Source organism: Argiope bruennichi, chromosome X1 (assembly GCF_947563725.1).
Source record: "Argiope bruennichi chromosome X1, qqArgBrue1.1, whole genome shotgun sequence".
In the NCBI taxonomy this organism is placed as follows: domain Eukaryota; kingdom Metazoa; phylum Arthropoda; class Arachnida; order Araneae; family Araneidae; genus Argiope; species Argiope bruennichi.
In genome coordinates, this window is record NC_079162.1 from 38,531,911 (window position 1) to 38,548,707 (window position 16,797).

General features: G+C 26.4%; 1 protein-coding gene across 2 annotated transcripts in view; it reads left to right on the forward strand.

The window, feature by feature from the left end:
• Positions 1 to 4,031: 4,031 nt before the first annotated feature.
• LOC129958994 (neuroligin-4, X-linked-like) overlaps positions 4,032 to 16,797 on the forward strand; it is a 240,548-nt gene continuing 227,782 nt past the window's right edge. For both annotated transcript variants that reach the window (XM_056071761.1, XM_056071762.1), the window contains exon 1: positions 4,032 to 5,350. In XM_056071761.1, the coding sequence (XP_055927736.1) occupies positions 4,882 to 5,350 (469 nt within the window). In that variant the 5' untranslated portion in view covers positions 4,032 to 4,881. The remainder of the gene's footprint in view (positions 5,351 to 16,797) is intronic.

A 16,797-nucleotide genomic window follows, 5' to 3' on the forward strand; every position in this document is an offset into this window, starting at 1 on the left:
TACTGAAAATTCGAAACAAAATTTATGCATGGAAGATGATAAAGTTCAAATATTAAGAGAATTAAAATTTAATATTATCAAATATTGGCAGAATATTTATCGTAAGAATAAATGATCGACAAATTATTAAAACCAGCATTAACTTCCTTCATGAAAATTTTATAATATATAATAAAGATGCAACTCTTTCTGAACTGAATAACGATCCTTTAGAAAGAAAAATTTTGAAACCATTAATGGATTTTAAATATAAGCCATCATACAATTAAAATACCATAATTTTTTTCATATACCTATTTACGAGAATGAATACAGCCACGGAATATAAATATTGAACACAAATATGAATTCAACGTGGACTCGAAATATATATTATATATATGTATGTGTGTAATGATATCTCTTAATCTAATTTAAACCCTAATTAATTTCCTAAGTTTTATTTTAAATTTGACCATATTAATTATAATTTATCTTAAAATAGACCATATTAATTATAATTTATCTTAAATTAGACCTTTTCTCTTGTGTCTCGGTTGGACGCGTTTCCATTGTCATCCTATGTATAATTCCTGCCCTCCCGTGGAAACATTAAGTTGCAAACCAAATTTGCCTTGCCGTGGGTGTGTGTGTGTGAGCGTGCGCTTGCGTGCACGTATGTGTAGTGACATTTTAAAATTTCCTGTATGTCTAATTAATTTCCTAATTTTTATCTTACAATAGCACACATTATTTTATTCTAAATTTTCTCTTATTTCCCGATACAAATCCCACTTTCCAATTTAGTTATTTCTAACATACATTCTAACAATAACTGAGTCTGTAATTCTTACGCTGCAAGCCAAGGGATAAAATGCCCTAACTCCCATGGCATAGCTTCAGAAGATACCTAAGATTCCCTTTCCTGAATCTACACGCATGAAAGAAATCTCTATAAGAATCTCTTAGTAAAAGCACTAAAGTAAAAATTTCCCATATTTTTTTTCTCGTGTTCCGATGTAAACACGCTTTTCGCCGGTATTCCTCCCGTGGAAAAATAAATGAAAGAAAATTCCAAACGTATCTTCTTTTCTGCCACTCATCTTCAAAACTATGTTACACGCCCGCTCTCTCCTCTCTCTCTGTCTCTCTCTCTCTCTCACACACACACACGCACACACATACACACACAAACACTTCTATATGGTCAATGGGACTTTTACTACTACAATGAATGTCTTTACAAATAACTTTAATGCTTATAAAAATGTTTTACAATGTCTAATTTTATTCATGAATTTTTTTTCAAATTTAAATCTTAAAACACTCGATTAAGAAAAAATTTAGAAGAAATTCTTTCGAAAAATACATCACACTTACTAGATCGACAAGTACTTAAATCTCTGTCACGTATGAAGTTTAAATTTTTCAAGAAGTAAGGAAAGAATGGGATTAAGTTGGAAAAGATAATGAATAAATTTTTCGTCAAACATTACATCACGCATTTATGATTTCGGAATCCAAGAAGGTATGTTCAATCTGTAATATAGATTTGCACAAATACCTATTTATCAGTAACAGAACAGATGTAATGATTCATCATAATTATGTTTTATATATAATCATTGTTTCGCCATTACCGAATTTTATTTTTTAAAGCAGCAATTAAACCCATCCGAACACTTGTCATTAAAAAAAATGCTTCTAAGGAAGAATCAAATTTTCTTTTTTTGAGTTCAGGATAAATCTGGTTTGGTATTAATTATTCAAAATGCACAAAAGTCACCTTGAGACGAAGATTATCTTTGATGATTTAATTAAGTTTAAATTATAATCTTTATATATTCTGCTGAGTATTTCGACCTGAACGAGGAATCATTAATCTTTCAGCAGACAACGAAGCTCCTCTATAAAGTATTCTGTTTACAACAGAAAAAAATTATCGGTTTATATAATGAGAAAATATAGTATCTTAACATTGAGAATCAAGTTTTTACAATGCCGACAATTACAGACTTGTACATTTACATTTCTCTTTTGAGGATTAAAAATTAGCATTGACAAAATAGTCATTTTTAATTCATTGTTCAATACATCTTAAATACTAATTGCTACTATATGTTAAACTTCATATATACAAAACTTAATAATCCTATATCAAATAATGTTTTAATGTAATATTCTAAAAGCTGCCTATTTTATCAATTATCTAGGACAAGTTGTTAAATGAATTATAAATTGTGTATCCATTGTTTGATATAAATTATATGTTAACCAGGAAATGTTAATAATAGAGAAAGAATGCTAACAACTTTTTCTTTCATATAACATTTTTAATCTGATATAATTTATCTCTGTTTGACATTATTAATACACGTAATGAAAAATGTGTAATATGAATAGAAATTAATTATTCAATACTCATATAAAAGTTTAGAACATTTTCATAGAAATTTATGCTTTCATAATAAAACTTCTATAAAAATTCCTGCGACTCATTCAAAATTAAACAAGTTTTGTAATTCATTTTATTTTTACGTTTGAAAATAAACAAAAAAATAGTATAAGATGTTATATTTTCAAAAAAACTTTTAACAGAAGTTTTAAAAGTTTTATTTCTCAAAAATCATGTAAAATAAAAAGACCTGGAAGGCGCATTTTGTAAGATACTTTCTGCTTTTTCATGTATTAAAAAAAAACTTTAAATTTCTGTTTTAATATCTTACAACAATTTAATATCTGCAGAATTCTCAATGTTTGCTGTAGTAACATTCCTGGAAAGGATGAGTTTCAAGCTAAAACTATTTTTCATTCAGAATACAATTGTCATTCCAAATAATTATATTTATAAATAAATCAGGTTTTACTTGAAAATTCCTCTTAAAAGTCATCAAAAGAATGTCTTTTTTTGACACAACAATCTAAATATTTTTATAACGAGATTAGTTTCTTAAAATTTAAAAATCGACATTTAAATAAAAGGGCAAAAACGTGCAAGCTCACTCAAAATATAATTACTATTGTGTGCAAACTTTTAAAATATTGTATGTTTTACACTACCGAAAAGTTGCCTTAATTTTTCAATTAAAGATGCCTTAATTTTCTCTCACGCTCCGATTAAAAATATACATTTTACAACTTATTTAAATCAACAGTCTAGTTATTTTTTCCCCAGAAATTTATAGATTATCTTCAACTCGCTTTAATTCAAGAAATAGAAGATAAAAAGATATTTTCTTGATTTATTTTGATCAAAGTTTGTCAGAAACATTTTTCAATTAATTATTAACAAAATATAACTTTACATAATTATTTATTTATTATATTTTTGTAATATAATTTATCTGGTTGATACTATAATGATTTATTTACAGTGTTACCGAAAATGGAGACACAAATGAAATGTAGATTTCATCAGAATATAATTTATCAGAAATATTCAAGATCCAACTGTTTAACTGAACGCAAATTTAAAAGGATTTCTTCTTATTTTCTTTTATTAAATTATAGTTTGCTTGAAACCTCACCTTTAATCAAAGGCTAACAAGTTGTTTACTTTGCACGTGAGTGTTATTTATTCTATTTAACTAGCCAGTAATGGGATTTATTCTGTCAATGTCGTAATTACTTATTCACTTTATTGCCAGGAAAGGGAATAAGGTTACGAATCCACAAGAATTTAATTCCACCAATAGTACCCATTAAGTATTCCACACTTAGTCTGGAAAATGTTAGTTTTTGGAATAAATTGTGAAGGAAAAGTGTGAAGCTGCACGTAGCTGGGCAAATTTTTCGATACTCTATAATTAATGTTAATTCAAGTTATGGTGAGCATCTATTTTATAAGCCTATCATTAAGAGCTGTAATTAAGAGTCTATATCCCCCAGCGTACTAAGAGCTAACTTATTCTTGCCTTGTACTACTGGTTCGCTCCCGAGGTTACCCATGCACATGCGCCACTCGACCGCTTTGCGCCCCAGCAGCTTTGCGCCGCTAGGGCGATAGATGAATTTCGTTCATCTGCCGACTACTCAGATAGGAGCAAGGCTGAGTCTCTTTCAGTTGTTCCGAACTTCAGTTGATTCGCTCAGCGTTGTTAGCTAAAAGTTGTGGTGAAAGTGCTCTACGCGCACCGGGCAGTTTGAGACTGCTGTTGGGGCGCTATTATCCAACTTTCTGGATAGAGGTTGGATAGTTGGGGCGCTTCGTTATCCAGCTCCTCAGACTGATGGGATATGGATTGAAAGTTTGGAAGAATTAATTATTTGTGAATTATCAAAACTTTGTATCAAGTTTGCGACACTCAAACTCTGGTATTTAATTTTTTTTATATTTCGTTTGAAAGGACAGTTTGTGACTGTGAATATTTTTTTGGTGTGATTTCTCTTTTTGGAACTACTTTTGACTTTAAAGACGGTGCTTTTTAATTAATTTGAAAGAAAAAAAACTTTAAATTCAGTGCTGAAAAGTGAACATTCTTGGAAAAAGTTTTCGTAAATTTATTCTCTGTTTCTTTCCAGATAACATTTAACATGGCATAGTTATCTGATGTTTGAAAACTATAGCTTAGAAACTATTTGAGTGGATTAAAATATATAAACGGACCATAGTGAGGATTTTGTGTTATCGATAAAAAAATTCCTATAATAGGAATTCGATTAAAACTTAAGTACTTTAAAGTTGAATGATTCTTAAAAGCAAGTGGAACTAAATTTGCTTACCTATCAATGCATCCGGATAATTCTACAAAACTTGGAGTAGATAATTTTAGTGAAAAACGGACAAACCAAGTTTTGTAACAACCAGAAAGTTTTGCATTCTTTTCTTGAGTATTTTCTCTTCCTTCGGAATGTCTGGGCGGTATTGAAATTTTATCTTGTCAGTATAAGAAAGATATCCGAATGAAGATGCCCCATTCAAGAACAAAACCTTTAAAAATGTCAAAACTCCGTGCATTTCTTCGATTAAGTCTTCTGGTTTGCGTCCTCCAAGCATCAAGAGCTGCAGAACCTAAAAAGCTTGCATCAAGAGTTGTGACCACAAAGTATGGATCCTTGCGTGGTTATGTGACCACACTTCCGAATCGCCAATGGCGTCCTGTAGAGGTTTACTTAGGGGTGCCCTATGCTAGTCCTCCAATAGGTTCTTTGAGATTCATGCCGCCTGTAACTCCAGCTCATTGGAGAGGAGTTCGAATGGCTGACCAGTTCAGCCCTGTTTGTCCTCAAAAGCTCCCAGATCTCAAAAATGAAACTGAAGCTCTGAAAAGGATGCCAGGCGGACGATTAGAATATCTCAAGAGATTGATTCCGTTACTACAGAACCAGAGCGAAGACTGCTTGTACCTCAACATATATGCCCCAGCTTTAGGTGAGTATCACATTTCTGTTTCCAGATGATTCAAGTGTATTTATATGTCAGATTGAATGTTTTTTCAGGATTGAAATCTTGTGTTTAAGAATAAAATAAGCTGTAATAGTTACCTCATGGCAAAATTATCATACTAACATTTATGTACATATTCAGAATAATTCATTTCCTTGTCTGATAAATTAACAATTTTGTGAAGAAATTTTTATAGTCACTTTCAGATATCTTTTAGACTGTGAATTTAACTTTTGTATCATGGTACATGTTAATATATGTGAATATGTAATGTTATCATGTTATCAACAAGTGGGAAAAATGGATCGATTTATCAGGTTCTAATAACCAAGTAGGTATTCATTTGAAATTACGGCTCATGAATTGTTGGTAAGTCTTTCTCTCTTGCGTATAAATCAAAGCAACGTTCAGTACGGCAATGCGTAAGCCTGATTTTTTTATTCTTAAATTTGTAAGTAAACGAAATAAAACGTAATCTAAATGGAATAAACTTTTCATAAAACAATTATTCATTTTGAACACTTTTTTTTACAATTCTATTCTGGCACTTGCAAAATGTAATTTTATAGAAGGCAGAAGAAAATAACTTTCATCTCAGTTATTGGTTTATATAAAATTGTTATTAAAAAGCTAAATTATTCTCGAATCGAGGTTGAAATTCTATTCTGTTTCGTAATTTTCTTATAATTTTTAACTTCGCTTTCATAATATGAGTAATAATATATATTATGAAACGAAAGTAATTCATTCATTCATATATATAGATAATAATTCATATTATATATATATATATATATATATATATATATATATATATATAGCTGTACTTGAATATTTTTTTCATTATTATGTTGAAAGAGCTTTATTATGCTCTGAACAAAGGCATTATATTTTTCTTAATAAGTATGTAATTAACATGTTAGTTACTTGCAATATTTTAATTAGGGTTCACAATAACAATTTAAGGTAATTATTTATTATATTAAAAATATCGTTAATGGCATAAGATTAAAATGGAAGGAATGTGTAAATATTTATATAAATTCGGTTTGTTTTAAAAAGACAATAGTAAGCAAAATTTAGTACCGTATAACGTAATAAACAAAATGCTTTCTTCTACATTTTTATATAAGAAGAAATGCGACATACTTTTCTAAAAGGAGAATGAAATATGAGTGAAATATGAGAAATTTTAGAGTTTTACGTCTATCTGGGGAAATTTTTATAATTTGCTTTATTTCCCGACGTTCTAAAATTCGCTTAAATGAAAGGTTATTTAAAAATTATGAATTAAAAAAAAACATAATACTTTCTTAAAGAAGAATTTATATTTTTTGAACATCACAATTTTAAGCAGATAGAGGGAAAGAAACATTAATATATTAAATGATTTTTTATATTTTTTATTTAATGCAATAACAACTTTATCTATATAATATAGATAAAAATATATCTTTATCTTAAGATATATAGCTATATATCTTTAGTGCTATATTCAGAAAAAATAATTGATGACGTCATCTGTCTAACTGACCTTCTATTTATTTTCTGAATACAATGATACAAATTCAATATTAATTAATTACACATTTATATATTTGATTGAAAAGCTTTAAGACTTTTTAACCGCTTTCTTTTCGTATTTTAAAAGTTTTTTCTTTATTTAATTTTATTTACATTGATTACAAACTTTTCGTAAATTAAAAATACTAATAAAATAATAAAGGTGTTCCTGAAAATATGAGGCATTTAAAGCACTCATAAACCGTTTCACGCATTCACTGAAATTATTTTCAAAAAAAAAATCACACATTTTCCTGAGATTTTATGAAGATAAAATAAAAAAAAAAAAATTCTTTATCAATTTGATATAACATAAAGAGTACTGAATGATATTGGTATGCATTATAAAATTATTCAAAAAATCACATGATTATAAAATGCAATTACATTCCATTTTTACTCTATTGTGATTTTTATAAAATTCTAGAAGTATTATGTTATTATCCCTCTATAGAATAGGCGAGAAGCAATGAAAAAAAAATTGAATATTTACGCGCTTGTAAGAAAAAATAGAAAAGGCCATGCAATTAAATAAAAATTGCTAATTATACTAAGGAAGTTTCTAGAGTTAATTTTTTTAAAATTCAATACAAAATGCCCCCATTGCAAAATTTAACAAGACTTCTTCAAGTATATAATTTTTTAATATGATCAAAAATATATTTCAAGTACATGTAAAAAGCATAGTATTACGATAATAAAGTTTGCTTCAGTAAAATATTTACAAATAAATAAAAAAAAAATTAAATAAGAGAGAAAGAGTTCTTTGTTAAGGTTGCCTTATAAAGCAATAAATTTTATTTCATAGCTCTCTTTACATCACTTAAAATGCATGCCAGAGATACACAGTTACAAAATTCCCAACAGAGAGCGGAAATCACAAATGCTAGCACGAAAACTCATAAATATGGTAATGAAAATGCTTAAAGGAAAAAGGTCTTGGGAATTTAGGTACTCGTCCACGATGTTTAGAATAGGATGAGACCATTTTTACAAAATTTATGCTTAGAGTAAAAGAACAAAATAAAAAAAATGCAGAAGTGGCACAGTGTATTTGATTACAACAAATTTGCACTTAGCATAATAAAAATTAAATTGAGTTGAAGGCTTTTAGGAACGTCCAAATAATTAAATGGATCGCATCAGTCGGCAATCAGATTTATTACAATAACTCATTTAAAGGAACATATTCTACAGGTCAAAACATTAGATAACGGAAATAATTCTATTTATTCTTAAAATTTATTCTAAATAAAATTTTAATGAAAGCGACAAAAAAGTAAGAAAATTAAATTAATCCATCTAATCACATATTATCAGCAATAAAATTCATTTTAAAAGCTAATTCACCATCTAAGAAGCATAAAATACATATTTTTATTGTAAGAATTGAATAAAAACTTTTTTTTTTCAAACTGTGCGCTGTGAATAGAATAGCAATAAATAAATAATATAAAATAATAAGTAAAAGGAAAGGAAGAAAAATTTCCAAACTATTCGACAACCAAAGGATAAATAAGATAAACTCCACCAAATAAGATAATAAATTTAATTATCAATGAATGTTTTATTTGTGGCAAGAAAATTCAATTAAATGCTAATTCATGACATTTATCTACAATCAAGCTTACTGCGTGCATACACTTCAACAACAATAAAACAAGTATTAAGATTGATTCTATTAAGTCAATTTTATAGAATAAATCTTAAACAATTTTTTTTTCTTATTTTAAAGATTGATTCTATTAAGTGAAGAATGAAACTTCATAATATTGAATGTTTAAATGATATTGAAATCAGGTATGAGTTTTTAATCAAGGTGAAATGGATTTGATTTAGGGAAAATTATTTGATTTCTCATATTCTTATCGAATTTCATTTGAAGATAAAAAACAATTTTGCAGATTTAAATGCAAATATCCATCTAATTAACTCAAGAAGATTTAACAAAACTGTAATTTTATTGGCTAGGAAAGAGTCGCAGTTTTAAAACAAAAATTTAATTATGATCTTTGCTAATTTATGTTTAGGCTTCATTTGAATGCCAAGCTCTTCTTATTTTAATTAAGAATAAGAATGTTACAAGCAAATATTCCCCAAAACCTTACAAAAACAATTTTCAAGAAGATAAGTATGCGTTCCAAATGACGCCCGAAGAGGTTGGTAAATTATTGATTTGCAATACTGATTCTGAAACATGGTAATTATGCCTTAAAAAATTCTACTTAAAATATTCATCAGCTTTCGCATAATTATTTTAATTCAGAAAGGCAAGATTGCGTGTAAGTCTGTAAAAAAATGCAATGTAGTTGTATTTTATTCAAAAACTAATTATGTTGTTGTGAGTAAAGTACTTACGATTTTCTAGGCTGTACTTGAATTTTTAGAATTATCATTTAATTTAATTTGCTTCTTGATTTTCTAGTAATAACACCTTTAAAAGTTTGTGTATCAATATATGAAAACAATATTTTTTATGTTCATTTAGTTTAAATTTTTTTTTTTTAATCAATCAACATTTCACAAGTATATACACTCAAAATTAAAAGATGCCAAACAGACTAATGAAATAAAACGATTTTTCGTCTATAAAAAAAGCAACAATTTTCATTCTTAATAATAAAACAAAATACAAAAAAAAGTACATTTTTATAAAGAATAGCAAATAGAGTTATAAGTTTTTATGTCTGTAAAAACTTAGTTGAATATTCTAACTGTGCTTAGAATATTTCTCTTAAAAAGGTTTATTTTAATTTCAAATCTAAATATTAATCATTATACTATTTTACTCCATTTTTCGTCAAAACTCTGATATCAAAATTAAGTGCTTTGCTTTTGAATAATTTATTTGGCTTTGTTTGTAAAAAAACTATATATATATATTTTTTTAAATTTAGAATTATATATATACACACTAAAAAAATATTTTTATTTTATTTCTCTTAAGTTAATTTTTTTTTAAATTATCAGTCAAGAGATTCAATTAATTAAAAATAAATCGAGTAATTTTTTATTATATTTTGGGTTTGAGATTGTAAATATTTCAGAATAATTCTAATTTTTTTAATATTTAGAAAGGAAATTACCATCAAGAACTAAATTATTAATAATTGAAATTTAACATAATAAATCTTTAAATCTATCGTAAATATACTGCTTTTCTGCATTGTTCATATCTTGCAATATTTTTATTAAATGCCATACAATTTTAGTGCATGATATTTTACAATATCCATACGTAATTTACTTTAATAATTTGCCTAAAACCCTGTTGAAAAATAGAAGTTTAAATTTAAAATACTAGGTTAGTAGGGAAATCAATTTTTTTAAATAATTTTCATGAAGATCTAATTATTTTATTACTTTTTTCTTCTTGCCTTATTAATTACTTTCTTGCCTTTCTTACAATAATCTTTTTAAATTATCCTCAGTTTTAAACATATATTTATTAAAGTCTAAGAATAAGCGATAGTTTTGAAGATTTATAAACTAATTATTGAGATTTATGTAATAAATATAAATAACATATACATTTTTCAACTCCAACATTTATATATTATTTCTTCTGAAAAAAAATAAAAACCAATTTTCTCCATGTATTAGAATTTATGATACAAAATAAGTTATTTTAAGAAGAAAGCCGTTTGAAAGATAACTCATTTTAAATCTTCAATATATATATTTTTTAATTCTACAAATTGTTCAATTTTTAAAGGAGATACTAAAATGTGAATCAAGTATGAAATTTCAAAGAAATCAAAAATAATTATTATATCCACAAATGAGTCTAAAAGTGAATAAAAGTATTGAAATGGTTTCCGCTTTAAATTTAAACTAAATTTAAACATGAAAAATGCAGTAATTTTTTTCATGGCAAAAAAAAAAAAAAAAAAAGCACGAAGAAGGTTTACTAAATAATCTTTAGCGACTAGATTTTTTTTTTGAAAACTGAAATGAGTATATATTTTGAATTCAATTCTAGAAAATTTTTCACTTGCTTTATTTTTTATAATATTATCTCTGATAGTCTACATATTTTATAATTCATACAAGTATTTATTGTTGATGTGTATTCTAAAACAACTATCATACACAAAATTTGATTGATTTACACAGAATCAATTGAATTTTAATTATGTAATGAAATATTTCGTTCTCCTAAAACAGAAACTGAAAATACATGATTCAAATATGAAAAAAATTGCTAAACCATATTTGTAGCCTATTTTAATTTATATGAAAGAAACTATGCTAAATTTCTATGATAATTATTTAGGAACAGCCTAATAAAATTGCGGTCATTAAAAAATTTTCAACTATTTATTTTGACGAAAATATTTGATTTATCTACTGATGCTTAAAGAACCAAATTTTGTCGGTATCTATTTTACAGTGAATCAAAGGAAGTATCCGTTATATTTTACATGATGCATAGCATTAGCAGCCTTTCTGTTATCAAGTTATTTCAATAGTTTCAGAATAATCGTATTCAGAACTTGACTTTGCCGTAATAAATAATAAAAATATATGTATAAGTAATGATTCAATAATCATGATTTAAAATCAATTTTCTACATATTTGAAATTCATTTACTTTCTACTACTTCAAGAGTTAAAAATTAATTTGGCTCTTATACAGCACAAATATTATAAATATCAGTTTGCTATAAATGTTATATTCTGTAAAGAGACAAATACTTGCTATCAATAATATTCGCAATTTTTTTAAAAAAAGAGTTATTTTATGAATTTGAAACAAAATTATTATGTATTTATTTCTAAATTATTATATATTATATATTCTTATTAAAAATTTTATATTATTATTCCAAATTATTATATATTCTTATCACAACTTCACTCATTTTTATAATATTGACGCCGCCTCATAATAAACATTCTGTCAATGATACTGAACTGATAATTTCATTAACTTAAAATTTGAAGGCATTATTATACACTTCTTCAAAAGTACACGCTTATGGGAAGACTTATTATTTCGGATTTTTTTATCTCTTTGTGAACATCCATATTAACAATATTCTAAAACAAACAGATTTAAGATTTTGAAATCGATTAAACAAATTTTTAAAGGAAAAATTGAATTCAGATACCAAGCATATATATATTCATTCGTATTCATTAATTCTCCATTATTCTTTTATATTTTTATACCAATATAATGCAGTTATATTGCATTTATCCTATACACGAATAAAAAAAATTACGTTATTCAAGAAAAGAATTGATTGATAATTTATCAATGTTTAAAATTATTCTATAAGATTTTAAGATTGTTGAAAAATTTTGGTTGTTGTTAATGATGTGATAATTCTTTTCATCACTCGTACTTGTACGTACATATAACCGATACTAGTATGAGCATCTTGAAACTGAATGCAAATATTCTTACAGGGAGGCATGAATAAAGTAATGAACAGAATTCAGTAATATTTCATACTTCTTCATTACTTATTACACTATTTACAGCATCGCTTTTATTTTATTCCCTAGATTATGCAGAGACTTAACTGACACAATTCCTTAAATCTGCACTTAATAATTCTGAAATTTGGAAAATCATTACGGCCCTTCATCAGCGAATAAACATTTCTATATCATTGTCACAAATAAATATTCTATCATAAACAAAAAAAGGTTTTTAAAGTTGAAGGCTGAAATTCTTAATAGCAGGAATGAATTTAGAGACGAAACGTGAGACTTTCATATTCATTCCTCCGATGATATTGTACCTCCATTTACCATTTGCATTGATTACAATGACATAAAATAACAAAAGTACTAAAAGATAGCCATCAGAGGTAGCGAACTGTAACTTTGGTTGTTAATGATGTTAGTATCGGAGTTTAGTACGTGTATATGATACTGTTCAAGCAATTAAGATAAATTGTTCAGGTTGCTGTCCCAGAAAAGTGGATTGCGCATTTCACTAAATGGGCTGTAAATTACAATTTTATCTCCTTTTCCTCACGTACATTGTTGAATCTAGATTACCTACCCTGCCAACTCATCGAGAAAACGACGCTACGGGAAGAAGGTCTTAGTCCATGTACATTTTATTTCACGCTGGACGCTTTATAAAGTTGGTAGTTAATTTTATGGCAGTAGTGAGTTCTGGAAAAAATAAAGTTGCATTCTAGAAATTTTCGAAACAATGAGGGAAAAATGTTCTGCACATCATATAATTAAATTGTTTATTGCGCAATTAAATTTATTCATATATATATATATATATTAGTTTTCGTTTCCAAATTAAGCTTTCAGGTAAAAAATTCTTTTTTAGTGGACTTCATATAAAAGGAATAATTTCATGAATTTATCGAAAAGTAATCAAAGAAAAACTTTTAAAAGAAGAATGAAATTTTTCTTCCCCTAAATTTAATTTTTGGAATTATATAAAGGAAATAAGATGTATTCTGCGATTTACGAGGAATGTGAATATATATTGAAAAATTCTACACATTTTTTTTATCACTTAAGTATTTGAAAACTTTAGATTTTCGTATGACTAAATATCAGTGTTTCAAATATTTTGAAATTTCTTCTTAGCCAGTTAATGATGTAATAATCAAATTTGAATTATATAATGATTAATACAAAAAGAAAAATATTATTTTTCAAATTAAAAATCAGTTAAAAAAATTTTAATAAAGAATTCGCAAATAAAATCTTAAAAACTGAAAGGTTAATCGAAATAAAATTTAATTTTTTAGATAGATATTTCGGATACACCAGCTTATGAGCGTTAATAAATTTTGTTATACAAATTAAAAGCTAAAATTCCTTATCCTGTGGAATTAATTAATTATTTGCAACCTACATTCTACTACGTTTATAGATATATCTACATACAATAATTTAAAAATCGTTTAACAAAACATCTAGAATTATTTGTATCAATAAGAAAAGCATAAAGAAATTTGAAAAGTTCACCTTTAAAGGAAATAAATTAGAATAAAATCTTGCAAAAAATAGTGAACAACAAAACCTCTTTTTTAAAGTGTAGTATAACGGTATACTTTTGTTAGTCAATATTTTATACAATGAATAACAAAGCATTTCCTTTTATTATTATTCCTTTTAGTACTATTCTCTCTCCCAATAACAAAACTGTGATCAAAAATAAATAAAATTTTATCAGTTCTTCCTTCATTGAACAACAGTTAAATTTCAGTTTCAGATTCCTTACTTACTGTTAGAAGGATTATTTTATTTCAGCTGATGCTTACGAAATGAAACCTAAACTCTCTTTATGACCAATAAAATATCTAAGTCCTTTTTGTCAAAAGCATACAAATAAAAACTTTTGAAAAGAATACAAATTTGTGAATTACTTCCTTTAACGTAGATAGATGATCACTCTGTTTTTGTATTCCATAAGCACGCTATTATAATTTAATCTGCCAAGATATTTCAAATTTATTCTTCTTACTATAAATATGACAATACACAAAGGAAAGGAGATTCTTTCAACCGATATGTAGGGATTAAAGAATAAAACCCTTATTCTTTAAAAATGCAAGTGTGAAAATGAAGCCATTAATTACAATTAATTTACGATATTTTATGAGCCTTTTCATTGAGCCAATGGTTTCGTAGCATCGTCGCAACGAAGGTAAATGTAATTGAAAGATATATTGAGGTAAACCATTTTCGCTGTTGACAAAATTACAATTTACATTTGATTTTGAGCTGTAATCTTGACATAATTAATTACTGTAGTCAAATGTGGAAAGTGCTGTGATTCGAAGAGAAAATTAATGAGTCCTGAAAGAGCTTTGTTTGAAATAGAATTTAGCTCGATGCATATGGAGTTAAGATTTATTTTGATCAATTTCATATTTTATTCGGTGCTCCTATTATTCGTTCAAAAAAGCAATGACAAAATTTAAATATTTTATGCTGCTTTATCGGCAGTTAATGGGTATGTAAAAAAAATTTTTCTTAGGACAAATTAAAATAATGTACTATATTTAAGACTTTCAGGTATAAGGAATTCTGTGTCATATAATATTATGCTTAACCATGTATATTCTCTGTCGTGACGTCATTGTGTGACAGTTCTGTGATGTCACTGCCATATGACAAACGCGTGTTTCATTTAGAAACGTACTGCCCATTGTTGTATGGTGTCGCATCCTTTTACTGCTCTATCTATAACATGTTTAAAAAAATGCAAAATTCAAAACAGAACTGGCAATTTTATATTTATTTCATGAATGTGAATTAATTTCATTAAATGATCCTGTATCTGATCATAAAACATTCAAAAGAATTTACATATTTCAGTAGAATAAAATTCGATAAACAAATATTTTATATTTTGCGTCATGGAAAAGAATTTATAAAGAAATTTATTTTAATTTATGGAGCAATTTTAACTCTAAATAGCGCAGAAATGTACATTCCAAAACACATCGTTGACAGTTTCTACATAAGTTCCACTCGAAATATAAAATGTTTTAAATGCAAAACAATAATTGAAACAAAATAGTACTAACTGAATATATCGAAAATAAAACACTTACGATGAAAATAAAACAGTATAACTTTTTTTCAAATTCCGTTTTTATATGAATTTTAAGGAATCTCAAAAATCCTGAGTACTTCTGATTTTGCATTTCGTAGAAAAGGATATGTATGTGGATTGAAGGAATTTATATCTTCAACATAACATTAGATATGCAAGAAAACACGCTTTTGTCTTTTATAGATAGTTTTTTTTTCTTATATCGCAAAATATTTAGAGTATTTCGTTTTAGCATTCTTTTGAATTTAATAAAAGACACAATGTAATAACATTTTATTTAAAATTGTATAAAATAAAAGCTAAATAACTAAAAAAATTTGGAGATTGGAATGAAATAAAGATTCTGAAACTGAGAATATTAACGCATCCCTGATAATTGAGATTTGTTTTTATGTTATTTTTTTAAATCAATATTTTAGTTATGTAAATCCTTCAAAAAGAGATGAGCAATCATCAGCGGGAATAAAAAAAATGTAGTCAAAATTAATGTATTTTTCTGAGTTATTTATCCAAATTTTTGTACATAAGAGACAATGAAAGATTTGTTTCTCAAAATATTCCTTACAAATTGGAAAACATTAGAAATTTTGAAAAATTTCAGAATTTCTTCAGCCTAAAATTAAACATAAATTTCAAGAAAAGAAATTGTAAAATAATTAGCATGAAATGAACTTCAAACATTTTGTTGACGAGTAAAATTTTGCTGGCAATAAGATTGTTTTAACTCTGATTGCTTCACTTTCATTCATACAATAAGTCGATTTCATTATTTGGATGAAAGGAAAGTTCGCATAATCATCAATAACTCACTTCTATGTGAAATTTTGAAAAAGAAACAACTTAAGTGTAATATCAACTGACAGTTGTTTCAACACTTTCTATAACTGTTGAAAAATTAATCATAGATACTGTCTTCTGCTTATGAAGTAAATATCTTTCAGGTTTAATTAATATTTTTATTTAATTATTGCTTTTTGAAATTAAAAAAAAATCTACATAAGTATGTTTTTTCAAATCTTTTTATTCAATCAGTAATTGAAATTTGTTCGTGGATGTTTTTGTGGTTATTTTAAAAAACTAAACATCATTAAAATTCATAACTAAAACTTAAAGTGTAATATTAATATGGTTAGTTTCCTTCCAGAATGATCAGATCCTGAATTATTTCAAACAAAAGGTACAATTCCCTTTACGTCTCATCATTTTGAGATAACAATCGTACTGGATCATACATTCGTATAAACATCTTTCCTTATTCTAGACATTGATGGCCAAATGTTGAAATTTCACTTTTAGACTTGGACGGTTCATAGGCTCA